We start from the raw sequence: 26629 nt of genomic DNA on the forward strand, positions 1-26629 counted from the left end.
AGTAGTTATTTATGACGCACGTCATTGCTATAGTAGTAATAGTACTATAGTATACAGTACTGATATAGTAATAGTGGTGCTGTACACAGTAAATTCTGTACTGTATTTGTATTCGGCTCTTAAATGCGACAACGTAGCTTTTCTTTTCAGTTTGCAAAGTGAACGGATGTAGAAATTCGCTCTTATTTTGAAGTAAAGAGTCAGCTTCCGGCTTTTGAACGGGTACTTGACAAAAGTACCATCATCAAACTCTTGAGGGAACGACTTGTACTTGTGCATCTCGTACTGCCCTATTTCTCCACGCAAGCTTTGAAAAGAAGTAATAAAGGTAAGTTTTTATATTATATTTTATATTTGTCATTAATGTTACTTTTTCTTTGTCGACTTTCAACCGTGAATTTCACCACGGAGGCATTTGTTAGAAAATGAGACGTCATTAACGCGTTAATCTCGTTATGAAAAAAAAGACTCGCGTTGATGTACGGTATCACATTATTGCATTCATCACTCTCTTATTTCATTGTGTGTTGTGTTTATTGTTTTGTTTTTTTTAATTTTTTATATTATTTTTTATTTATATATTTTTATATTTTATTTTATTTTTATTTTTAAATTTATTTTTATATTTATATATTTTTATTTTTTATTTTTATTTATTTTATATATTTTTATATTTTATTACAAAACAGTATAAGCAGAATTACAAAACAGTTGTGTTCATTGTGCTAAGTCCAAATTTTCAGCTTTATTTTGAAAGATCACTGACGTTATTAAATGACTGGAATGCTTAGTTCAGGGCCCCATGGAACTTTGGGTAGCCATCGCCTGCCAATGTGATTTAAAAATGACTTTTGTTGTTGTTATTTTATGTCTACAGTGCATATTTAAAAAGTCACAAACAGGTTTTTTATACTATATAAATTATTCTGTTTATTTAGATTGAATCCTACTTCACTGAAATTCACTTATCACTGTCGGATCTGGAACCGATTAACCGTGATAATTGAGGGACAACTTATGTCATATTCAATGTGTGTCACAGGTGGTCATGTGTGGCATCTGGGCTGTTTTCGGCACGGACGGCTGCTTGTCGGCTCAATTCGTCAACGCCATGAAGATCGCACACCGAGGTCCCGACGCCTTCCGTTTTGAGAACGTGGACGGGTTCACCAACTGCTGCTTTGGGTTCCACCGTCTGGCCATCCTGGACCGGCTGCACGGCATGCAACCTCTACGGGTCAAGAACTTCCCGTCCTTGTGGCTGTGCTACAACGGCGAGATTTACAACCATCTTGTGGTAACGACGTTTCGTTTCACAAGCCGCAAACCACACTCGCTTATAACCCACGGGTGTCCAACCTGCGGCCCGTGGGCCATTTTTAATACATGAAGTTATCAGCTATAACACAGTGCTAAGACATGGATGTTTTGTTCAGGTAGTTCAGCACATACAGTGGAACCTCAGTTAGCGTATGCCCCCCTGTTAGCATGTTATTTGGTTAACATTGAAAATCTACACACCTTGGTTTTAGTATTTTTTTTTGGTTAGTGTACAATACATTTTAGATTGTTTTGCACTTAAAAAAATCCAAGTAATTTGTTCCAGTCATGCGCAGGTCTACTATCTTGTTGATGGTCTTGTAGTACATTCCGGTTTATTCCAGGTCTACAATCTCGTTGACGGTCTTGCATAAAGTCTAGTCTTGTGCAGGTCTAGAATCTTACAGATAGTTTTGTACTACATTCCAGTCTTGTGCAGGTCTGTTTTTTGATTGATGGTCTTGTGGTTCATTCCGGTTTTGTCCAGGTCTACAATCTCGTTGACGGTCTTGCATAAAGTCTAGTCTTGTGCAGGTCTAGAATCTTACTGATAGTTTTGTAATACATTCCAGTCTTGTGCAGGTCTGTTTTTTGATTGATGGTCTTGTGGTTCATTCTAGTTTTGTCTAGGTCTACAATCTCATTGAGAGTCTTGCCATAAAGTCTTGTGCGGGTCTAGAATCTGACTGATGGTCTTGAACTACATTCCAGTCTTGTGCAGGTCTGTTATCTGATTGATAGTCTTGTGGTTCTCTCCAGTTTTGTCTAGGTCTACAATCTCATTGATAGTCTTGCAATAAAGTCTTGTGCGGGTCTAGAATCTGACTGATGGTCTTGTACTCCATTACAGTCTTGTGCCGGTCTGTTATTTGATCGATGGTCTTGTGGTTCTTTCCAGTTTTGTCTAGGTCTACAATCTCATTGATAGTCTTGTGCGGGTCTACATTCTGACTGATGGTCTTGTACTACATTCCAGTCTTGTGCGGGTCTATAATTTGATTGATGGTCTTGTAGTTCATTCCAGTATTTTACAGGTCTATAATCTTTTTGATGGTCTTGTGCTACATTCCGGTCTTGTGCGGGTCTGTTTTTTGATTGATGGTCTTGTACTACATTCCAGTCTTGTGCGGGTCTATAATTTGATTGATGGTCTTGTACTACATTCCAGTCTTGTGCGGGTCTATAATTTGATTGATGGTCTTGTACTACATTCCAGTCTTGTGCGGGTCTATAATTTGATTGATGGTCTTGTACTACATTCCAGTCTTGTGCGGGTCTATAATTTGATTGATGGTCTTGTACTACATTCCAGTCTTGTGCGGGTCTATAATTTGATTGATGGTCTTGTGGTTCATTCCAGTATTTTACAGGTCTATAATCTTTTTGATGGTCTTGTACTACATTCCAGTCTTGTGCGGGTCTATAATTTGATTGATGGTCTTGTACTACATTCCAGTCTTGTGCGGGTCTATAATTTGATTGATGGTCTTGTACTACATTCCAGTCTTGTGCGGGTCTATAATTTGATTGATGGTCTTGTACTACATTCCAGTCTTGTGCGGGTCTATAATTTGATTGATGGTCTTGTACTACATTCCAGTCTTGTGCGGGTCTATAATTTGATTGATGGTTTTGTACTACATTCCAGTCTTGTGCGGGTCTATAATTTGATTGATGGTCTTGTACTACATTCCAGTCTTGTGCGGGTCTATAATTTGATTGATGGTCTTGTACTACATTCCAGTCTTGTGCGGGTCTATAATTTGATTGATGGTCTTGTACTACATTCATATCTTATGTACTGCGGGTCTACAGTCTTATTGATGGTCTTGTACTTCATTCCGGTCTTGCACATGGTCTTTTATCCACATAATGAGTTGAGATTAGGAGTACTTTCTAAAAAGGGACCGGACTCATTCGTGGGAGTCGCAGTACTTTTTGGTTGGGTTGGGTACGCGATCAAAAACTTATTTAACTCAATTTAATGCTAATTAATTCATAATTAGGGTTTGTCTAAATGTAAATCCACCGTCTCCCCAAATCTCTGACCCGGAGTCAGCTGGGATAGGCTCCAGATCGCGTGTCTATCAGCAGTAGAGTAGAGTACTATTCAAGTTTTTGGTGGTATTTTTTTTTGGACACAGTAATATTATATAAGTCCAGTAGATCATTGTTGGCACGCTGCCTCCATGAAATGCAATGTGGAACATGTTTTTGTACGTATACAGCCCCCGAGTCACATACTGCCAACATCTGCTATCGCTTTTCCCAATTTGGACAGCTTCATAAAAACCTTGGGATTTGTGTCCGGAAAGCCGGTACCTATAGCAACGGTCTCGTCTCCGTAGTAGAGTATTTAAAATACGCTCATAAAGTCAAGTTATGGAAAAACATCATCATCTTGGGGGGATTTCTAGCAGCCTGTTACAAATGTTTGTTTAGTATTTGTTACAGTCAAGGCTTCATAACATTTTGGACCAGAGATATATTCTAATACATATTAATTTTTATTATTATTATTAGGGTTTTATGCTGCCGATTCCGATACCGAAAAAAAGGTCTGATTTTAGAAGAATTACAATAACATTGCAAGGCTGCACAGTGGTCGAGTGGTTAGCACGCAGACCTCACAGCTACATAAATCAGGGTTCAATTCCACCCTCAGCCATCTCTGTGTGGAGTTCTTCCCGTGCATGCGTGGGTTTTCTGTGGGAGGAAACCGGAATACCCGGAAAAGAAAACCCACGCATGCACGAGGAGAACATGCAAACTCCACACAGAGATGGCAGAGGGTGGAATTGAACCCTGGTCTCCTAGCTGTGAGGGAGATGAGGACCAAATGCAAGTAAAAACTTTTCTTTTATTTGTATATTTTTATTTTTATTTTTATTTTTATTTTTATTTTTATTTTTATTTTTATTTTTATTTTTATTTTTATTTTTATTTTTATTTTTATTTTTATTTTTATTTTTATTTTTATTTTTATTTTTATTTTTATTTTTATTTTTCACTCATATTTTATATTCATTCATTCATTTTCTACCGCTTTTTCCTCACGAGGGTCGCTGGGATTGCTGGAGCCTATCCCAGCTGTCTTCTTTGGGCGAGAGGTGGGGTACACCCTGGACTGATGGCCAGCCAATCACAGGGCACATATAGACAAACAACCATTCACACTCACATTCATACCTATGGACAATTTGGAGTCGCCAATTAACCTAGCATGTTTTTTGGAATGTGGGAGGAAACCGGAGTACCCGGAAAAGAAAACCCACGCATGCACGGGGAGAACATGCAAACTCCACACAGAGATGGCCGAGGGTGGAATTGAACCCTGGTCTCCTGGTACTCCGGTTTCCTCCCACATTCCAAAAACATGCTAGGTTAATTAGCCACTCCAAATTATCCATAGGTATGAATGTGAGTGTGAATGGTTGTTTGTCTATATGTGCCCTGTGATTGGCTGGCCACCAGTGTCACCCAAAGACAGCTGGGATAGGCTCCAGCACCCCTCGCGACCCTCGTGAGGAAAAAGCGGTAGAAAATGAATGAACATTTATTTCTAGTCTTCTCAGAATATGAACTGAAAACCTGATTGAAAAGCAGGTTTGCCCGCCTCTGCCGTACCCTTCCAGCTGCATCCGCTGTCTTGGAATGCAATACCTGATGAAGTGATTCGATCCTACAAGGCATACGTGCCTTATCTACTAGAGTCTTCGTTTCTTCATCCCCCCCCATCAGTGCTTTCAGGGACTGTATGTATATGCTGGATTTCAGTCATCCTGTTCAGCAGGTCTTCTTTTGTTTGCTAATCTTGTCATCATCTGTCAAGTTTAAGGTTCAGGCCGTTATTGTCAGCTAGCTATCCTGTTCTCGTGATGAAGAACCAGAAGCATTTTTTTCTCTATTGTTGCAGTTGTTTTTACATTTTTCAAATATAGATAATCGTCGTTTTTTTTCCATTCATTCATTTTCTACTGCTTATCCTCACGAGGGTTGCGGAGGGGGGGGGGGGGGGGGGGGGGGTGCTGGTTTCAAGTAGCCTTTTCCCATCACATTTTGTGGCTTTACCCACAGTTTTTAATCCAATCCAATGGTTATTGTGTGTAGCTGCTCTATAGGAGTCCACAACTCAATACAAAGGGCTGAAAAATAAGCATTATAGGTCCTCTTTAATGTGTTGACTTTATTCTTGTAAAATTACTGCTGATTTTCACTGGAAGTAAAAAAAATCCAAAGAAATAGAGCTGAATAGGTGTAGATTCTGGAAGAACTAGAAAGCTGGTTATTGTGTGTAGCTGCTCTATCGGAGTCCACAACTCAATACAAAGGGCTGAAAAATGAGCATTATAGGTCCCCTTTAATGTGTTGACTTTATTCTTGTAAAATCTAAAGAAATAGAGCTGAATAGGTGTAGATTCTGGAAGAACTAGAAAACTTTTTTGCTGGTTATTGTGTGTAGCTGCTCTATAGAAGCCCACAACTCAATACAAAGGGCTGAAAATGAGCATTACTCTTTAATGTGTTGACTTTATTCTTGTAAAATCCAAAGAAATAGAGCTGAATAGGTGTAGATTCTGGAAGAACTAGAAAGCTTTTTTGCTGGTTATTGTGTGTAGCTGCTCTATAGGAGCCCACAACTCAATACAAAGGGCTGAAAAATGAGGATTATATGTCCTCTTTAATATGATGACTTTATTATTGTAAAATTTATGTTTTTTGTGTATTTTCTCGTGAAATTACCTTTTGTGTATTTGATACTTACGTACATTTACTGTATTATCTCGTACTTCCTTTCAGCTGAAGAAACATTTTGACTTCGAGTTCCAGACTGAAGTGGACGGCGAGGTTTTGCTTCATCTTTACAACCGCTTTGGTATTCAGAAGATGGTTTCTCTCCTGGACGGAACCTTTGCCTTCGTACTGCTGGACACGGCCAACAGGAAAGTGTTCCTGGGGAGGGACACATATGGGGTCCGGCCTTTGTTCAGACTCCTGACCGATGCCGGATTGCTTGCCGTTAGCTCTGAAGCAAAAGGTAAACGTCTTAAGTGGAGATTTTATTCACTTCCGAATATGATATGTCTTCTTTTTGACTCGTCCTCCAGGACTCACGGGTGTCACCCCTGCTAAAATCGTCCCCTTTCTGCCGGGACACTTTGAGGTCTTTGACTTGAAACCCGACGGTAAAGTGACGTCGCTTCAGATGGAGAGGTTTCACGAGTGCACAAAGGAACCCGCTCATGCTCTCTACGACAGCGTGGGGACAATGCCAACAAGTAGGACTTTTCTCGATGGAGCACTTTATGGAATAATTGGAATAATTACCATCACATTCCATAGGTTTTGATGAGGAAACCGTGAAGGCCAACATCAGAACCTTGTTTGAGAATGCAGTGAGGAAACGTCTCATGGCCAAAAGGAGGATCGGTTGCCTCCTCTCAGGTCGTTTTCATCCCTTTTTCATGTGCTATCCTCATGCTTCCATCTTAAAGTGTTGTCTTTGTTTACGATAGAAACTCTGACTTCTATTGCTGGTTCCTAAAAGCAACCACCCTCAATTGACTGGCTAGAAAATTCATAATCTACTAATCATATCACCTTGTACTTTGGTACGTGACAAAATAAATAAATAAGTCAATAAGTAAATAAGTACATACGTAAATAAGTAAATACGTAAATAAGTAAATAAGTAAATAAATGAATAAATAAATACATAAATAAATAAGATTAGAAAAGCAGGAAGTGAACAAATGTAACAGTTACTGATTGTAAAAGTACCAGATGGAAGGGTATATGAATGGAGAGTGGGAGGAAACCGGAGTACTAATAAAAATAACTAAAAATAAAAATAGTAGTAAAAATAAAAATACTCCTTTTGGACATGTGGAACTGTGAACTGATTATGGGATGCATTCAATTGTAATCTGATGCATGTTCAAATGAAATAAAACCATTACCATTACCAATTAACATAGCATGTTTTTGGAATGTGGGAGGAAACCGGAGTACAAATAAAAATAAATAAAAATAATAGTAAAAATAAAAATAAAAAAATTACAAAATAAAATAATTACAAAATTACAAAATTAAAACATAAAAAAATTAAAAAATTAAAACAAAAAACAAAAACTATATTAGGAAAGCAGGAAGTGAACAAATGTAACAGTTACTGATTGTAAAAGTACCAGATGGAGGGGTAGGATTTAATAAGCTTTGCTTCTTCCTACTCCTTTTGGACATGTGGAACTGTGAACTGATTATGGGATGCATTCAATTGTAATCTGATGCATGTTCAAATTGAATTAAACCATTACCATTACCAATTAACAAAGCATGTTTTTGGAATGTGGGAGGAAACCGGAGTACAAATAAAAATAGTAGTAAAAATAAAAATAAAATTTAATAAAATTAAAAAAGTAAAAAATAAAACCAAATAAAACAAAAAACAAAATTAAAACAAAAAACCCCAACTTAAATTATATTAGGAAAGCAGGAAGTGAACAAATCTAACAGTTATAAAAAATAAAAATAAAATTAAAACATAAAAAAAAAAATAAAATAAAAAAAACAAAAAAAAAACTACTTAAACTATATTAGGAAAGCAGGAAGTGAACAAATGTAACAGTTACTGATTGTAAAAGTACCAGATGGAGGGGTAGGATTTAATTCAGTAAGAATCGATGAGTACAATCTTACTTGGATGGATAAAGATGATCTCTAGGATTTCCATGACCCTAATACTTTTTCAACTGAACAGGGGGTCTGGATTCCAGTCTGGTCGCTGCTACGATGGTGAAGCTGGCCAAAGAAGCTGGTCTGCAATACCCCATCCAGACATTTTCAATCGGGTCAGCGGACAGCCCAGACATCTTAGCTGCACGTAAGGTAGGTGTTTCCTATTGAATGGATTTTAATCAAATTAATCCATCATTAATTTTTATTGGGGTTAACCCAACTAACCACGGAATATCAACAGAAGTAACACAAAAGGATGTTGGTCCACTCTTTAGAGGCACTTTCCAAATCCTTAAGGTCTCCAAGCTGTTGCTTAGCAACTCTTAAGTTTCAGATCCCGCCACAGATTTTCAATGAGATTAAGATCCAAAGTCTGACTAGACCACTCCAGGATCTTAATGTGCTTCTTTTGGCCCACTACTTTGTTACCGTGGCTTTTATATTTTGGGTCATTGACTGTTAGAATAAAATGTAGATAGAATTATTATAACATTAGTTATCACCCTTATATCCATTTGCTTAGACCAGGGGTGGGCAAACTACGGCCCGGGGGCCACATGCGGCCCACCAAACGTTTGAATCCGGCCCGCCAGTTGCTTTTAAGTATTTCAACTTTCAAACATACCAGCTGGCAACATGACTTTCAAGTCGGATGTCTTATTCAGTAAAAAAAAAATAAAAAAATAAATCCTAGTTTGATGTGGTCTGATGTTTAAAGTGCTCCTGAAAAAAAGGAAACAAGAACATATAGCTGATAGTATGGCAATTAAAATTAGACAAATAATTCAAGGCGTAAAATTATTAAAAATTATTACAAATTATTTAAAAATTATTACAAATTATTACAAATTATTACAAATTATTTAAAAAATATTAAAAATTATTAAAAAATTATTTAAAAAATATTAAAAATTATTTAAAAAATATTAAAAAATCATTAATAAATATTTAAATATATTAAAAATCATTAAAATTATTAAAATTATTAAAATTATAAGCGTAAAATCATGTGTGTTAAATATATGTTCTGGCCCCCCGCACAATTTTGTTAACTCAATGCGGCCCATGAGTCAAAAAGTTTGACCACCCCTGGCTTAGACAATAGAAAGTGTTTGGAGAGGGAATGTTCCCGTGACCCTGATCAGAGACCCCCAGGTCCTGGAAGGTCCCTGGATGCGCCAACAACAACCCTGCAGATGTTCATGTTAATCCTGCAAGAATGTGTCAAGATAAGAACTCGTAAAACAATAAAAGTAATTACTCTCACATATACACACACAAATAGACAAATACAGCTCGTGCAACTGCCCCCCCCCCCAAAAAAAAGAGAATAAAAAGAGGATCGTGAACTGCATAACTGGGTATGTGGTTTCACTCTCCTCACTGCGAGTAACTTTGAATATTATTCTCTTTCTCTTCTGTATTTAAGTGTTTTTAAAAGTGTCACAGGAGTTTGAACCTGACAAAGACCCACCCGAGACCCATCTTCATCCCAGATTCAAAGGAACACTATTATGCTACATGTTGTTATGCTAACATTAGCATTGATGTATTGCCAGCATGCTAATATAAGCAATCTGAATCTGGAAGTAAAGAAAATGTCGGAGCTAGCAACACAAACCACACAGTTCTTCAAAGCACTCGGGAGTGTAACCAATCACAGCGGAGTAGGCGTGCCTGGAGGCGGGTCCTATGTGGAATACATTTAAAAACAGAACAGTTTTTACACTGGAAGCACAAAATCCAAAGAAATACAGCTGAATAGGTGTAGATTCTGGAAGAACTAGAAAGCTTTCTGTGCTGGTTATTGTGTGTAGCTGCTCTATAGGAGCATCACACATAGGTCCTCTTTAATGTGTTGACTTTATTCTTGTAAAATTACTGCTGATTTTCACTGGAAACACAAAATCCAAAGAAATGGAGCTGAATAGGTGTAGATTCTGGAAGAACTAGAAAGCTTTCTGTGCTGGTTATTGTGTGTAGCTGCTCTATAGGAGTCCACAACTCAATACAAAGGGCTGAAAAATGAGCATCATATATAGGTCCTCTTTAATGTGTTGACTTTATTCTTGTAAAATTACTGCTGATTTTCACTGGAAGCACAGAATCCAAAGAAATAGAGCTGAATAGGTGTAGATTCTGGAAGAACTAGAAAGCTTTCTGTGCTGGTTATTGTGTGTAGCTGCTCTATAGGAGCCCACAACTCAATACAAAAGGGCTGAAAAATGATAGAATCATAGGTCCTTGTAAAATTACTGCAGTTTGTTCCATTTTTGCTGCTATTATTGTTGTTTTTGTTTGTTTTCTCGTTATTTGTGAACACAAGCTATGATGTTTTTGTGTCCAAGGTTGCAGCTTACATTGGAAGTGAACACCACGAGGTGAACTTTACTACAGACGATGGCATCCAAGCAGTGGAGAACGTCATCGTAAGCATCGAGACCTATGACATCACCACCATACGGGCAGCAGTTGGTAAGTGCAATGTGAAAGTGTGTTGCCCATTTAATTTGGCTCATATAAAAACTCATTTTTAAAGGTACTGTTCCTTTAAGGCTACAAACAAAGTAGGAAGTAGGATTCCTTATTTATTCATGGAATATTTTTTTGCATTTAGAGCATAGGAAATCTGTGTAAAATCTTCTATTTACACTTTGTAACATTATTAGAGCCCTCTCGACATGAAATAACACCCCTACAGTCACCTTTATGCTACTATTAATCAAATACATATACTCACGTATTAGCATTGTCAGGGTGCCGTTGTTTCCTTGCTGTAATATGCATATTATTTGACCAAAAATAGATGTGTTCTATTAGCATCTTGAATGCACAAAATGCATCATGACCCCCCCCCCCCCCCCCCCAAAAAAAAATCCCCCGCTTCCCAAAATGGGGTATGCGCACCCCCAGGGGTACAACATTTGTGATGGGGGTACGTGAATAAAAATTAAAAACACTGAGTTAGTTGCACTCTCACCATGTTAGCATTGCTAGCATGCTAACATTAACATCATTTTTAGCTACCTAGACACACATAAATACTTTTATTATGCTATGTGTTGGTATGCTATCATAAACGTTTTCGTATTGGTAGCATGCTAACATTAGCATAGTAGCATTTTTTGCCACTTTCAGGATAGGATCAGGAAGCAGTACATCAGAGAGACATTACATGTTCGAGGCCCTTTATCTCCAAGGCCTCTAACAAGGCCACGGAGGAAAAGACAGGAAGCAGAACTGGAGGCAGCAGAGATGAGGATGCTGAGGTTCTCATTGGGAGTGACCAGGATGGATAGGATCAGGAACGAATCCATCCTGGCGACATTCCATGTTAGAGGCCCTTTATCTCCAAGGCCTCTAACAAGGCCACTGAGGAAAAGACGGGAAGCAGAACTGGAGGTAGCAGAGATGAGGATGCTGAGTTTCTCATTGGGAGTGACCAGGATGGATAGGATCAGGAACGAGTACATCCTAGGGACATTCCATGTTAGAGGCCCTTTATCTCCAAGGCCTCTAACAAGGCCACTGAGGAAAAGACGGGAAGCAGAACTGGAGGTAGCAGAGATGAGGATGCTGAGGTTCTCATTGGGAGTGACTAGGATGGATAGGATCAGGAACGGGACATGACATGTTAGAGGCCTTGGAGATAAAGTCACAGAGGTCAGACTGAGATGGTTGGGACATGTCAGAGATGAGGATGCTGAGGTTCTCATTGGGAGTGACCAGGATGGATAGGATCAGGAACGGGACATGACATGTTAGAGGCCTTGGAGATAAAGTCAGAGAGGCCAGACTGAGATGGTTGGGACATGTCAGAGATGAGGATGCTGAGGTTCTCATTGGGAGTGACCAGGATGGATAGGATCAGGAACGAGTTCATCCTAGGGATATTCCATGTTAGAGGCCCTTTATCTCCAAGGCCTCTAACAAGGCCACTGAGGAAAAGACGGGAAGCAGAACTGGAGGTAGCAGAGATGAGAATGCTGAGTTTCTCATTGGGAGTGACCAGGATGGATAGGATCAGGAACGGGACGTTACATGTTAGAGGCCTTGGAGATAAAGTCAGAGAGGCCAGACTGAGATGGTTGGGACATGTCAGAGATGAGGATGCTGAGGTTCTCATTGGGAGTGACTAGGATGGATAGGATCAGGAACGGGACATGACATGTTAGAGGCCTTGGAGATAAAGTCAGAGAAGTCAGACTGAGATGGTTGGGACATGTCAGAGATGAGGATGCTGAGGTTCTCATTGGGAGTGACCAGGATGGATAGGATCAGGAACGGGACATTACATGTTAGAGGCCTTGGAGATAAAGTCAGAGAGGCCAGACTGAGATGGTTGGGACATGTCAGAGATGAGGATGCTGAGGTTCTCATTGGGAGTGACCAGGATGGATAGGATCAGGAACGAGTACATCCTAGGGACATTCCATGTTAGAGGCCCTTTATCTCCAAGGCCTCTAACAAGGCCACTGAGGAAAAGACGGGAAGCAGAACTGGAGGTAGCAGAGATGAGGATGCTGAGGTTCTCATTGGGAGTGACTAGGATGGATAGGATCAGGAACGGGATATTACACGTTAGAGGCCTTGGAGATAAAGTCAGAGAGGCCAGACTGAGATGGCTGGGACATGTCAGAGATGAGAATGCTGAGGTTCTCATTGGGAGTGACCAGGATGGATAGGATCAGGAACGGGACATGACATGTTAGAGGCCTTGGAGATAAAGTCAGAGAGGCCAAACTGAGATGGTTGGGACATGTCAGAGATTAGGATGCTGAGGTTCTCATTGGGAGTGACCAGGATGGATAGGATCAGGAACGGGACATTACATGTTAGAGGCCTTGGAGATAAAGTCAGAGAGGCCAGACTGAGATGGTTGGGACATGCCAGAGATGAGGATGCTGAGGTTCTCATTGGGAGTGACCAGGATGGATGGGATCAGGAACGAGTACATCCTAGGGACATTCCATGTTAGAGGCCCTTTATATCCAAGGCCTCTAACAAGGCCACTGAGGAAAAGACGGGAAGCAGAACTGGAGGTAGCAGAGATGAGGATGCTGAGTTTCTCATTGGGAGTGACTAGGATGGATAGGATCAGGAACGGGACATTACATGTTAGAGGCCTTGGAGATAAAGTCAGAGAGGCCAGACTGAGATGGTTGGGACATGTCAGAGATGAGGATGCTGAGGTTCTCATTGGGAGTGACCAGGATGGATAGGATCAGGAAGGAGTACATCAGAAGGACATTACATATTAGAGTCCCTTTATCTCCAAGGCCTCTCACAAGGGCTCAAGAGCTCTAACTAGGAAAATATTAAATTTTCCTTGGGTTCGAACCTCCGCTTGGGCCTTTGTGTGGATTACAATGTACTCTACCTTCTTTCCTTTCTTCACGTAGGAATGTACTTGGTTTCTAAGTACATCCGTGAGAAGACTGACAGTGTGGTGATCTTCTCCGGAGAAGGATCCGATGAACTCACTCAAGGTTACCTTTACTTCCACAAGGTAAGCAGTCCAGGTTTTGGAAATGGATTAATATTTATCATGGATATTATTTATTTTGGCATCGTTTGGTGGTTTGTTTGCACATTAAACAATTTGTTCTCCCGTTCCAATCCTTGAGGGCAAATTCACATTTCACTTCAGCTTGGTGTGTATTTTTAATAGACGCATAGAACACATAATGTGGTCAGAAGATGCTCAACAACTTTATTATAACTTTATTTATGTAATTTTTTTGAAAACAACAAACCGAAATAGGCTGTTTATCAGATGATCAAAAGTTGAAGACCATCACCAAGATTTTTTTTTTAAGCTTGACATTTTTTGTTGACAACTGATTTTCCCGTAAATGACGTATGTTCTACTGCCGGTTACCAAACTTAGAATGTAGAAGCAATCTTTTTTTCTGATGAAAGATTAGAGTGTAATATTTCTCACAAAATAATCTGTGTGCCTTGATAAATCAGTCAAAAAAAAAATGGCGGCTACAGAGAGGGACGTTTTTTTGAAAAATTTTGTTGGTATTTTGACTTTATTTTCAGAAAATTACAGAAAATTATATGAGTTCTGCTATTGCCATTGTCTTAATAACACAAAAAGACACGCCATGTTGTATGCTAACCAAAGCAACATTTTGGTGTAAGTATTTGACCGAAAAAGGTCCACAGCTGCCGCTCTTCGTTGGGGAAAGAATTCGTTTTTTTAACATCTTAGAGCAATCACTACTGGAAACACGCTAACCAGGGCGGCGCTAATCGAGTTTGTTTGGATTACAGCAAATCCAAAATAAAGTCAAAACACTCCACCTTGGATAAAGAACAGCTTTCGAAAAATGTCTGTTTATATTTTGACTTTATTTTTGGAAAATTACAGAAAATTACATTTCTGCTGTTTATATGAGTTCTACTGTTGCTATTGTCTTAATAACACAAAAAGACACGCCATGTTGTATGCTAACCAAAGCAACATTTTGGTGTAAGTATTTGACCCAAAAAGGTTCCCAGCTGCCGCTCTTCGTTGGGGAAAGAATTCGTTTTTTTAACATCTTAGAGCAATCACTACTGGAAACACGCTAACCAAGGCGGCGCTAACCGAGTTTGTTTGGATTACAGCAAATCCAAAATAAAGTCAAAACACTCCACCTTGGATAAAGAACAGCTTTCGAAAAATGTCTGTTTATATTTTGACTTTATTTTCGGAAAATTACAGAAAATTACGTTTTGGCTGTTTATATGAGTTCTGCTATTGCTATTGTCTTAATAACACAAAAAGACACGCCATGTTGTATGCTAACCAAAGCAACATTTTGGTGTAAGTATTTGACCCAAAAAGGTTCCCAGCTGCCGCTCTTCGTTGGGGAAAGAATTGGTTTTTTTAACATCTTAGAACAATCACTACTGGAAATACGCTAACCAGGGCGGCGCTAACCGAGTTTGTTTGGATTACAGCAAATCCAAAATAAAGTCAAAACACTCCACCTTCGATAAAGAACAGCTTTCGAAAAATGTCTGTTGATATTTTGACTTTATTTTTGGAAAATTACATTTCTGCTGTTTATATGAGTTCTGCTATTGCTATTGTCTTAATAACACAAAAAGACACGCCATGTTGTATGCTAACCAAAACAACATTTTGGTGTAAGTATTTGACCAAAAAAAGGTCCCCAGCTGCCGCTCTTCGTTGGGGAAAGAATTCGTTTTTTTAACATCTTAGAGCAATCACTACTGGAAACACGCTAACCAAGGCGGCGCTAACCGAGTTTGTTTGGATTACAGCAAATCCAAAATAAAGTCAAAACACTCCACCTTGGATAAAGAACAGCTTTCGAAAAATGTCTGTTTATATTTTGACTTTATTTTTGGAAAATTACAGAAAATTATAATACAGTGAATCCTGCTATTTATAGGTCTCCTTAAAAATGTTGCACAGTTGGACTCAAGCTGTGTCGTAATAACACAACAATGTTGTACGCTAACCAAAGCAACATTTTGGTGTAAGTATTTGACCGAAAAAATGTCCACAGCTGCCACTCTTTGTTGGGGAAAGAAATCGCACAGTGGCAGAAGAAAGCCGCCAAACACAACGCTTGTCGTTTTTTAACATCTTAGAGCAATCACGACTGGAAATATGCTAACCAGGGCGGCTCTAACCAAGTACGTTTGGATTATAACAAAACCAAAATAAAGTCAAAATACTCCACCTTGGATAAATAAAGAACAGTTGAAATTAATTAATTCCCATAGATGTACACTTCTTACCACTACTGTGATTGGAACACTGAATGCAGTAATTGTATTAATATATGTATTAATATTTGTGTACTTCTTCTTTAGGCTCCCAGTGCTGAAGCAGGAGCGGAAGAAAGTATTCGACTGCTGAAAGAACTCTACCTGTTCGATGCTCTCCGAGCAGATCGGACCACTTCTGCACATGGGTAAACTTATTTCTATGGGCGATTAAATGCGATTCATTCTGAGTTAACTGTCGACAAAATGTGATTAATCATGATCAAATATTTTTCAACTTTCAATTCAAGTTTGTACTTCAAAAAAAAAAAAATTCGACTTTTTTTCTCAACTTTATTATCCTAAAATCACAACATTTTCCAACATAATTTTCCAAAATTTAATTATTTTTGTTTATCATATCACAGCTGAAGAAAATAGCATTTTTTAAAATTTAACATTTCAACTTTATGCTTTATAATTCAGACTTTTTTTTCCATAAACTTTGGTATGTGACAAAAAATAAAATAATAAAAAAATTAAATTAAATTAAAAAAAAACTTAAACTATATTAGGAAAGCAGGAAGTGAACAAATGTAACAGTCACAGATTGTAAAAGTACCAGATGGAGGGGTAGGAAAATTTGCAGAAACTTTGTTTTTGATCGGAACTCAATTTCAAGACTGGACGAAGGAAAAACTAGCAATACTAGCAAAAAAATGTATTATCCTAAAATCACAACATTTTCCAACATAATTTTCCAAAATTAAATTATTTTTGTTTATCATATCACAACTGAAGAAAATAGCATTTTTTTTATTTAACATTTCAACTTTATGCTTTATAATTCAGACTTTGTTTTCCATAAACTTTGGTATGTGACAAAAAATAAAATAAAAATAATAATAATAAAAAATTAAAAAATTAAAAAATTAAAAAATTAAAAAATTAAAAAATTAAAAAATTACAAAATTACAAAATTACAAAATTACAAAATTACAAAATTACAAAAATTAAATTAATTAGAAAATTAAAAAAAATTTAAACTTTAAACTGTATTAGGAAAGCAGGAAGTGAACAAATGTAACAGTTACTGTACCAGATGGAGCGGTAGGAAAGTTTGCAGAAAGTTTATTTTTGATCCAAACTCAATTTCAAGACCGGACTAGCAATACGGAGTTATTCCAACAAGTTAAAGAAAAACTCCGGGAAGTCGGTATCACGTGATGTTGATGTTTACGTTTTACTGGGCATGCCCTGTTGACTATTCTGGTTGATTATAAGCTCTGCATGTAGACAAGAGATTGGAATATTCCTTTCCGTGTATACCATTGTTTTCGGAAAAGTCATTCGGAAAGAGGAAAAAACTCCTCATGTAAACGTGGCTGATGTTGATCCGTTCTGGTTCCAGGTTGGAGCTTAGGGTGCCTTTCCTGGATCACAGACTGACCTCATACTTCCTGTCCTTGCCTCCGGAGATGAGAACTCCAAGAGTTTGTTCATTTTTTTGTTTGAATTTGATTTGAATCCCAAGTGTCATTTTCCTAAAAATATTTCTTCTTCTTTGTGAGCAGCATGGAGTGGAGAAGTATCTTCTGAGGGACGCCTTCAAAGGTGCGGAATTGATCCCTGAGGAGATTCTGTGGCGCCGTAAAGAAGCTTTCAGTGATGGTTTGATGTCTATGAAGAAATCCTGGTACATGGTTCTGGAGGAGTACCTCGAGTCTATGGTAGGTGATACATACAACATGATACCAGGTACAAAGATCAGATGTCAAGGGAGCTGGGAGCTTTTTTTGGGAATGACTAAAACCTCATCAGAGGATCTGGAAGTCAAACCAAATACGTCTTGTTTTCTTGTGTCAGGTGACCGATGCCGATCTGGCAAACGCACCCAAGCTCTTCCCTCACAACACCCCCCCCACCAAAGAGGCCTACTTCTTCAGACGGGTGTTTGAGAAACACTTCCCCGGCGGCCATGCTGGGTGGCTTCCTCATTTCTGGATGCCGTCCTGGATCGACGCCGCCGACCCATCGGCTCGCACTCTACCCTTCTACAAACTAAATATAAACAAAAATAGTAACAGCGCGTGATAACGCGCGGATATCGGGATAATTCCTGTTCTATTTACCGTGGAATCTCCAAAGTGATCACTTTGATATCGCATCTTATCACACTTATATTACCATCCAATATTATAACACTTGGTATGATATCACTGCCAGTGATATCACCTCCTATAATATCAATTCCTAAAATTGTATCACATTGTATCGCATCAGTGATGCCAACCTCTGCGATACTACCTCTTATGATGCAGCGCCTAATGATATCACCTCCTATAAAACCACTCTTCCTATGATACCACCCCATGTGATAATACTCTGTGATACTATCTCTGATGATACCACCTCCAGTGATATCACCTCCGATAATATCAATTCCTAAAATGCCATCCAAAAGTAGAACCCTTCCACTCCAGTGATACCACTACCAGTGATACCACAACCAGTGATACCACAACCAGTGATACCACTACCAGTGATACCACTACCAATGATACTACTACCAGTGATACCACAACCAATAATGCCACCAAGTCCACTTCCTTAATTGTATAACTGTTATCCCATATGGTATCGCATCAGTGATGGCAACCTTTGTGATACCACTTCTTATGATGCCGTCCCTAATGATATCAACTCCTATAATATCAATTCCTAAAATGCCATCCAAAAGTAGAACCCTTCCACTCCCAGTGATACCACTCCCAGTGATACCACTGCCAATGATACCACTCCCAGTGATACCACCAGCAGTGATACAACTCCCAGTGATACCACTCCCAGTGATACCACTCCCAGTGATACCACTACCGATAATGCCACCCAGTACACTTAACTGTCATCCCATATGGTATTGCATCAGTGATGCCAACCTCTGCGATACTACCTCTTATGATGCCGCCCCAAGGATATCAACCCCATGTGATAATACGTGCTGTGATACTATCGCCTATGATACCACCTCCAGTGATATCACATTTTATGATACCGCCCCCAGTGATACCACCTCCTTTAATATCGCCCCCACTGATTCCAATACCGATAATGCCACCTAGTACACTTAACTGTCATCGCATTGGTGATGCCAACCTCTGTGATACGACCTCTTATGGTGCCGCCCCTAATGATATCACCTCATATAAAACCACTTTTCCTATGATACCACCCCATGTGATAATACCCTGCCCTCTGTGATACCACTCCTAATGATATCACCTCCTATAATACCACTCTTCCTATGATATCCTATGATACCACCCGATGTGACTATACCTTGTGATGCCACGGCCTGTGATACTATTACCTATGATACCACCTCCAGGGATATCACCTTTTATGATACCGCCTCTTGTAATACCACCCAACATTATACCACATCCTATCCCATATGATATCACATCCTGTTATGCCGACCTCTGCGATATTGTCAATGATGTCACTTACTCTGATTCCACTCCATATGATAACATGTCTTTTATAAAAACAGGGGGGTACTGTTGCAACTCATCACTTCCTGTCTGCCTACTACTCAGATTCATGAGAAATATTGGATAGTATGAATGTATAAGTGGCTATAGGGGTGTTATGTCATGTCTAGAGCGCTCTAATAATATTAAAACTTTATTTAGAAGGTGGTCAACTATCAATTGACTTTATTTTTATTTTATTATTTTATTATTCCTGTAAAATGACATTTTCTAATTAGATTCCAACCAACGTCGGTGTGCTTCTGGAGGTTCCACTGTTAATAGTTATGGAATTATTCTCTTACATGATGAGGTGGGAAGGTTTATTGTGTATTATGTATTTGCATACCCAATCCAGTGCTTTCCACAAATAAAACGAGTGATGGAAATATTCAAATGATGTGGAAGCTTATTAAAAGAAAAAGAAAAAGTGAAGACATATTGGCTAGCATGTTGGATGTATTTAAATGTAATAACTATTTGCATGTTTTCATATTTGTTTTGTTGCATTGATGTTTGCACACAGCATGTGTTTATGGTGTAGTACCTCTGTGGAACACCAGAGGGCAGCCTATTATAACTCATCTATGTCATTCTCTTTTATTGCTGGAAAACATAGTTGACAATGACACTTCCTATGATGCTAGCTAATATGATACCGCCCCCAGTGATAACACCCTTTATGTTACTGCATCTTATGATACCGCCCCTTAAGACGCGACACCCTTTTTGATACCACCCCAAGTGATATGATACAGTTTCTTATGGAAACACCCTTTATGATACCACCTCCTATACTACCCACTGTTATAGCACCTTCTATGATGCCAGTCACTATGATACCATCCCCATTGTTTCCACATCCCATGATGCTAGCCCCTGTTGATACCACTTTCTATGATACCGCCCCCTTATGACCCTTTAGGATACCAACCCAAGTGATAACACCGTTCATGATACCACTTCCTATGATACTACCCACTAGTATGATATCACCCCTTACAACACGACCCCCATTGATGACACCCTTTATGATAACGCCCCTTATGACATGATCCCCATTGATAACACCCATTATGATACCGCTCCTTATGAGACAACCCCCATTGATAACAACCTTTATGATACCACCACATATGATATCAGCCCTTATGACACGATTCCCATTGATACCTTCATGATACCACCTGATATGATATATCACCCCTTATAACATGACCCCCATTGATGACACCCTTTATGATACCACCACATATGATATCACCCCTATAACTCGACCCCCATTGAAAACACGCTTTATGATACCGCCACCTATGATACTGTACCTTATGACACGACCCCCGTTGATGACACCCTTTATGATACCACCACTTTTGATATCACCCCTTATAACACGACCCCCATTGAAGACACCCTTTATAATTTTGCCACCTATGATACTGCCCCTTATGACACGATCCCCATTGATAACAGCCTTTATGATACCGCTTCTTATGAGACAATCCCAGTTGATAACACCCTTTATGATACCACCACATATGATACCACCCCTCATAACACGACCCACATTGAAGACACGCTTTGATACCGCCACTTTTGATACTGCCCCTTATGACACGATCCCCATTGAAGACACCCTTTATGATACCACTCATTATGAAACAACCCCCACTGATAACACCCTTTATGATACCAACACATATGATATCACTTCTTATAACACAACCCCCATTAAAGACATCCTTTATGATACAGCCACCTATGATACCACCCCTTATGACACGATCTCCATTGATACCTTTATGATACCAGCTGATATGATATCACCCCTTATAACATGACCCCCATTGATGACACCCTTTATGATGCTGCTCCTTATGAGACAACCGCCATTGATAACACCCTTTATGATACCACCACATATGATATCACATCCTGTTATGCTGACCTCTGCAATACTGCCAGCGATGTCACTATGATACCACTCCATATGATAACATGTCTTTTATAAAAACAGGGGGGTACTGTTGCAACTCATCACTTCCTGTCTGCCTACCACTCAGATACATGAGAAATATTGGATAGTATGAGTGTATCGGTGGCTATAGGGGTGTTATGTCATGTCTAGAGCGCTCTAATATTACCTGATATGATATCACCCCTTATGACATGACCCCATTGATGACACCCTTTATGATATCGCTCCTTATGAGACAACCGCCATTGATAACACCCTTTATGATACCACCACATATGATATCACCCCTTATGATATCACCCTATATGACACGACCCCTATTGAAGACACCATCTATGATACTATGATCAGTCACTATGATACCATCCTCATTGTTACCACCCTCTATGATACTGCCCCCTATGACTCCATCTCCAGTGATATCACCTCCTATGATACAGTTCCCAGTTTGTACAAATGAGACAGAGACAGGTACAACTCAGTGTCTAAAAGGTGTAAACACAATCAATCATTTAATTGGACTAACAACAATGAACAGCTTTCACAGATGAGGAATGTCAAGGTGACAAGCAGGCAGGTGAGGACTCGGCGGCGTTAGCGGCATTAGCGGCGTTAGCGGCGTTAGCGGCGGGCGTCGTCCATCTGTACTGTGCTCCAATCAAAGGAATCTGCGGGTAAACAGGAAGCAAGTCAACTCATGTGTGTGTGATACATCAACCATTTTTTAGATTTTAGATGAGCTCTTAAACCCTGGGCTGTTACCATAGCAACACAAATATAACCACGTCGCCCCCCCCCCCCCCCCCCCCTGTATTGGGGGTCCGTAGGGTTGAGTACGTTCCACAGTGAATTCATTACCTGGCTCCTCTTGGCTTCTTTTCCCCATCAAACCAACAAAAGAGTTGACTTTATGCCCTGGAAAAAGAAAAATACGCACATTTAAGCACTCCCGAGGACTTCTGGACTACTGCCGAAACTCTTTAAAAAAGATTTTTTTTTTGTATAGGAGTATAGAAGTTGGAAAGGCATCCGATACCAACAGTCGGTCAGTCGGCATTTTTACTTGCAAATGAATTTGAAATTCTGCCGTATTTAGTACGCTAAAAATGAAAAATGAAGGAATATAATTTTAAATACATAATTTTACATTCCACTTATGTGATGTGGCTCAGGTGGTAAACCCCCCCCCCCCCCCCCCCCCCCGCTAAAACACAAGTGAAATTAATTTAGATTTGTCAGTCTGGAAAGGGTATAAAGCCATTTTTGAAACTTTGGGACTCCAGCCAACCACAGCGAGAGCCATGCTCCTTATCCTCCTTCGGTTGTGTTGTCATTGACTTAATATTTTCATTTGTTTGATGATGTGAAATATTTATTTGTGCGGTACTCACTTTTGCGGGGAATCTGTGAATTGGCTGTGCGAGGAAAGAGGAAGGAATTAGCATGACGCAGCAAACGGCACTGAAAAAATGCGTGGTGGTGAAGTGTTACCCATTGAGCGCTTGCCCATCAGGCCGACAAACTGATGCGGCCTTGGCTTTCTTGTCATCCTCAGAAGGATTTCTCTGAATGGGTCCCTGGAAGGCCAGCCAAGCTGTGGAGAGAAGCAAAAAAAAAAAAGATAACGACATTGATTGTAAAAAAAAAAAAAAAAAATCCCGCACCCCCCCGCTCCCCCACATCCAGGGAGTCATAATCCATACGCATTGGATTTTTTATTTAATTTCACTGAACCTTTTAAAATGTCTGGACCCTTTTGTGTTGCTATGGTAACTGGTAGTTATGAGTGTGTCAATGAATCCCTGCCTAGTCACTATTTTTTTGCGGTAATTTAACTAAAATGTGGTTGATGGCGCTATCTGCAGTTTTTAACCCTACAGATTCACTTCCCTCAACATTTTCCCGTGGGGAAATGCTTTGATAAGTTGCTAATTTTCTGCTGTATCTTAAATAAAATGTGATTGGATGGCACTATCCGCAGCTTTGACTCCTACAGATTCCCTTCCCTCAACATTTTCCAATATGGATGTTTTGACAAGTCGCTAATTTTTTGCAGTAACCTAAATAAAATATGGTTGGATGGCGCTATCCGCAGCGTTGAATCCTCCAGATTCACTTCCCTCAACATTTTCCAGCAGTGAAATGCTTTGATAAGTTGCTCATTTTTTGCGGTAACTTAAATAAAATGTGGTTGGATGGCGCTATCCGCAGTTTTGAATCCTGCAGATTCCCTTCCCTCAACATTTTTCAACAAGGACGTTTTGACAAATCGCAATTTTTTTTGCAGTAACCTAAATAAAATATGGTTGGATGGCGCTATCCGCAGCTTTGAATCCTACAAATTCACTTCCTTCGACATTTTCCAGCAGGGAAATGATTTGATAAGTTGCAAATTTTTTTGCAGTAACCTAAATAAAATATGGTTGGATGGCGCTATCCGCAGCTTTGAATCCTACAGATTCACCTCCCTCAACATTTTCCTGTGGGGAAATACTTTGATAAGTCGCTAATTTATGGCAGTAACTGAAATAAAATGTTTTTGGATGGCACTATCCGCAGCTTTGAATCCTGCAGATTACTTCCCTCAACATTTTCCAGAAGGGAGACGCTTTGACAGGTCACTAATTTTTTGCATTAACTTAAAAAAAATGTGGTTGGATGGCGCTATCCGCAGCTTTAAATCCTGCAGATTGAGAAAAAGTGCGTTTTAGGGACTCACCTTCCTCAACATTTTCCCACGGGGAAATGCTTTGATTAGTCGCAACTTTTTTGCGGTAACTTAAATAAAATGTGGTTGATGGCGCTATCCGCAGCTTTAAATCCTGCAGATTGAGAAAATGTGCATTTTAGGGACTACCCGTGTGAGTTTGGACACGGTCAAAGTGTGTCCATTTCAATCTCTTCCCAGTATGCATTAGTCTGAGAGTCTGAGATATGGAACTGGGGGGCACGGGGAGGGGAGGGGGGGGGGGGTCTAATGTCTTGTAATGATTTATTGTTGGCTAATTCATTTGCAGAATGGGTCGAGCCCACTGTTTCGGCTTCCGATTGGCATCCCTCCAGTTCACAATGTCAAAGAGCAGACGTGCCGTTCATATCAATGAAGCCTCATACTGCAATACCCCCCCACCCCCCCACCCCCACACCCCCCCGTTGGAAAAAGATATCCCCATCAAGTCATGGAAAGATCTACTTTAGCCACACTTTCCTTCTATTTATGTTGGCGCCATGCTCATTTGGAAAACGAGCGTCATTTAGTTTCTATTAAGTCAAGTCCTGCTGCAGTACAGCTTAGCATTTTGGGTGGAGTTAGCTTGTTTACAATCAATATTATGTCGTCATAATTCACAAAAAAAAATCATTTGGCACTGTGAAAAAAAAAACGTCTGGACATAAAATATACATACATGACACCAAAAAACTGTTTTATTTGTCTAAAATCTGACATAACTAATTATTAATAACTCAAGAAAATAATAATACAAATTAAAAAAATATATATTAAAAATGAAATATTATAAAAAAAAATATTATATTGTAATAAATACACAATAATATTTCTGAACATATATTCAGAATTCATTTATTTTAAATCTGACATAACTAATTATTAATAACTCAAGAAAATAATAATAAAATTTTTAAATATATATATTAAAAAAGAAACATTATAAAAAACATAATTATATTGAAATAAATACTCAATAATATTTCTGAACATATATTCAAAATTCTACTACAGAAAATATTCATTTATATGATATATAAATACTAGGAAAGGTAAATTAATATATTAATCATTAATATTTACAATCAAACATTTTATTTACAGTTTATTAAATATTACAAATAATATGTAAAAACGTGTTGCAGTTAAAAAATAAATTTGTATACTTTTGTAAAAATATTCTAAGTAAATAAATATACTATAATATGAGTAAACATATTGCAGTTAAAAATAATTTAAGAAACATATTTATTTTTATTAAAGATATATTAAAAAGGTAAGTAAAATAGTTCTTTAAAAAGATTACATTAAAAAGGTAAGTGAAATAGTCATTTAAAAAATATTTTAAAATATTTTACAAATAAAATTGATGAATATAAAATTTAAAAATATCAAAAATTCCTACAAGACTAAAATTAAAAAGCTAAATAAATAAATAAATATAAAAACATAACAATATTGGTACATAGAGTATACATGACTAATTTTACATTTATTTATTTATTTTTATTTATTTTATAATAATACGTCATACATAATCCATCTCCATTGATATTTATTATGATATACTGTTCTATCTATCCCAAGTAAGTCTTAGTTAACGTTTCATTACTGAAATAGAAAGTGAAAATAAGTATGATGCATTCGGTGGTCGTACCTGAATGTTGTCGCTTGTCCAAAAGTCCTCGTCTTCTCTCAGGTTGTCCTCACAAAACATTTGAGCCACGGCGAGGAAAAGCATGAAAAGTGTCAAAAGGCGCAAGTGCATGATGCCAAAGTTGTTGTTGGCCGACTTGGATTTTGTTGGAAAGGATTGGGATGAAGAATTGGAATAATAAGTAGAAAGGAGGTGCGAAGTAATGTGGAACTGGAATATTGGGATGAAAGTAAGAAGTAAAGCCGCCGTGTTACTGCGTCCTCTTCCTCACTGAGCCATGGCGCGTCTCCATTCACTCATGCTGCTCCCTTGCTCGGAGGTGCTTATGTGTGTGTGTGTCGCACACACACACACACACACACACACACACACACACACTCCGACACAGCCTCAGCCTTCCCAAGTAATCACATTACATTGTACACTTTAGCTGTCATTGATCATCTCACTTCCATTGGCAGGATTTTCATTCCATGGTCTATATCAGGGGTGAGCAAACTACGGCCAGGGGGCCACATCCGGCCACATCCAAGGCGTTTGAGGGCGGTGATTTTTGACAAAAAAGCGTAAGGGGTTAGTGTGTCGTTTTTTTTCATTTTTTCAACTTGCTTGAAATGCTCTTTTCTGTTCAAAAATAAAGGGGAAACCTCACACACGCTCAACAGGGGACCCAGAAGCATCCAAAAATGGCATAAAATGCCAGAGTTTGAATTTTGTCATTTTTGACAAAAAACGTAAGGGGTTAGTATGTCGTTTTTTTTCATTTTTTCAACTTGATTGAAATGCACTTTTTTGTTCAAAAATAAAGATGAAACCTCGCACGCGCTCAATAGAGGCAACAGAAGCACCCAAAAATGGCATAAAATGCCAGAGTTTGATGGAGTTGATTTTTGACAAAAAACGTAAGGGGTTAGTATGTCGTTTTTTTTCATTTTTTCAACTTG

General features: G+C 38.7%; 2 protein-coding genes across 2 annotated transcripts; one reads left to right on the forward strand and one right to left on the reverse strand.

The window, feature by feature from the left end:
- Nucleotides 1-70: 70 nt before the first annotated feature.
- On the forward strand, nucleotides 71-19702 carry asns (asparagine synthetase). The gene is made up of 12 exons (XM_058047008.1): nucleotides 71-328; nucleotides 1043-1297; nucleotides 6121-6358; nucleotides 6429-6599; nucleotides 6664-6765; nucleotides 8081-8208; nucleotides 10407-10533; nucleotides 13461-13567; nucleotides 15898-15998; nucleotides 17201-17282; nucleotides 17364-17519; nucleotides 17656-19702. Exons 2-12 carry the CDS (start codon nucleotides 1049-1051, stop codon nucleotides 17881-17883), a joined length of 1689 nt encoding a protein of 562 aa, XP_057902991.1. The 5' UTR covers nucleotides 71-328; nucleotides 1043-1048; the 3' UTR covers nucleotides 17884-19702.
- Nucleotides 19703-21791: 2089 nt separating this feature from the next.
- tac1 (tachykinin precursor 1) lies at nucleotides 21792-25970 on the reverse strand. The gene is made up of 5 exons (XM_058047149.1): nucleotides 25686-25970; nucleotides 22792-22894; nucleotides 22692-22715; nucleotides 22159-22215; nucleotides 21792-21968 (listed from the first exon to the last, which is right to left on the reverse strand). Exons 1-5 carry the CDS (start codon nucleotides 25794-25796, stop codon nucleotides 21922-21924), a joined length of 342 nt encoding a protein of 113 aa, XP_057903132.1. The 5' UTR covers nucleotides 25797-25970; the 3' UTR covers nucleotides 21792-21921.
- Between the last annotated feature and the right edge of the window lie 659 nt (nucleotides 25971-26629).

The sequence above is a fragment of the Doryrhamphus excisus genome, chromosome 14, assembly GCF_030265055.1.
Source record: "Doryrhamphus excisus isolate RoL2022-K1 chromosome 14, RoL_Dexc_1.0, whole genome shotgun sequence".
Classification (NCBI taxonomy): domain Eukaryota; kingdom Metazoa; phylum Chordata; class Actinopteri; order Syngnathiformes; family Syngnathidae; genus Doryrhamphus; species Doryrhamphus excisus.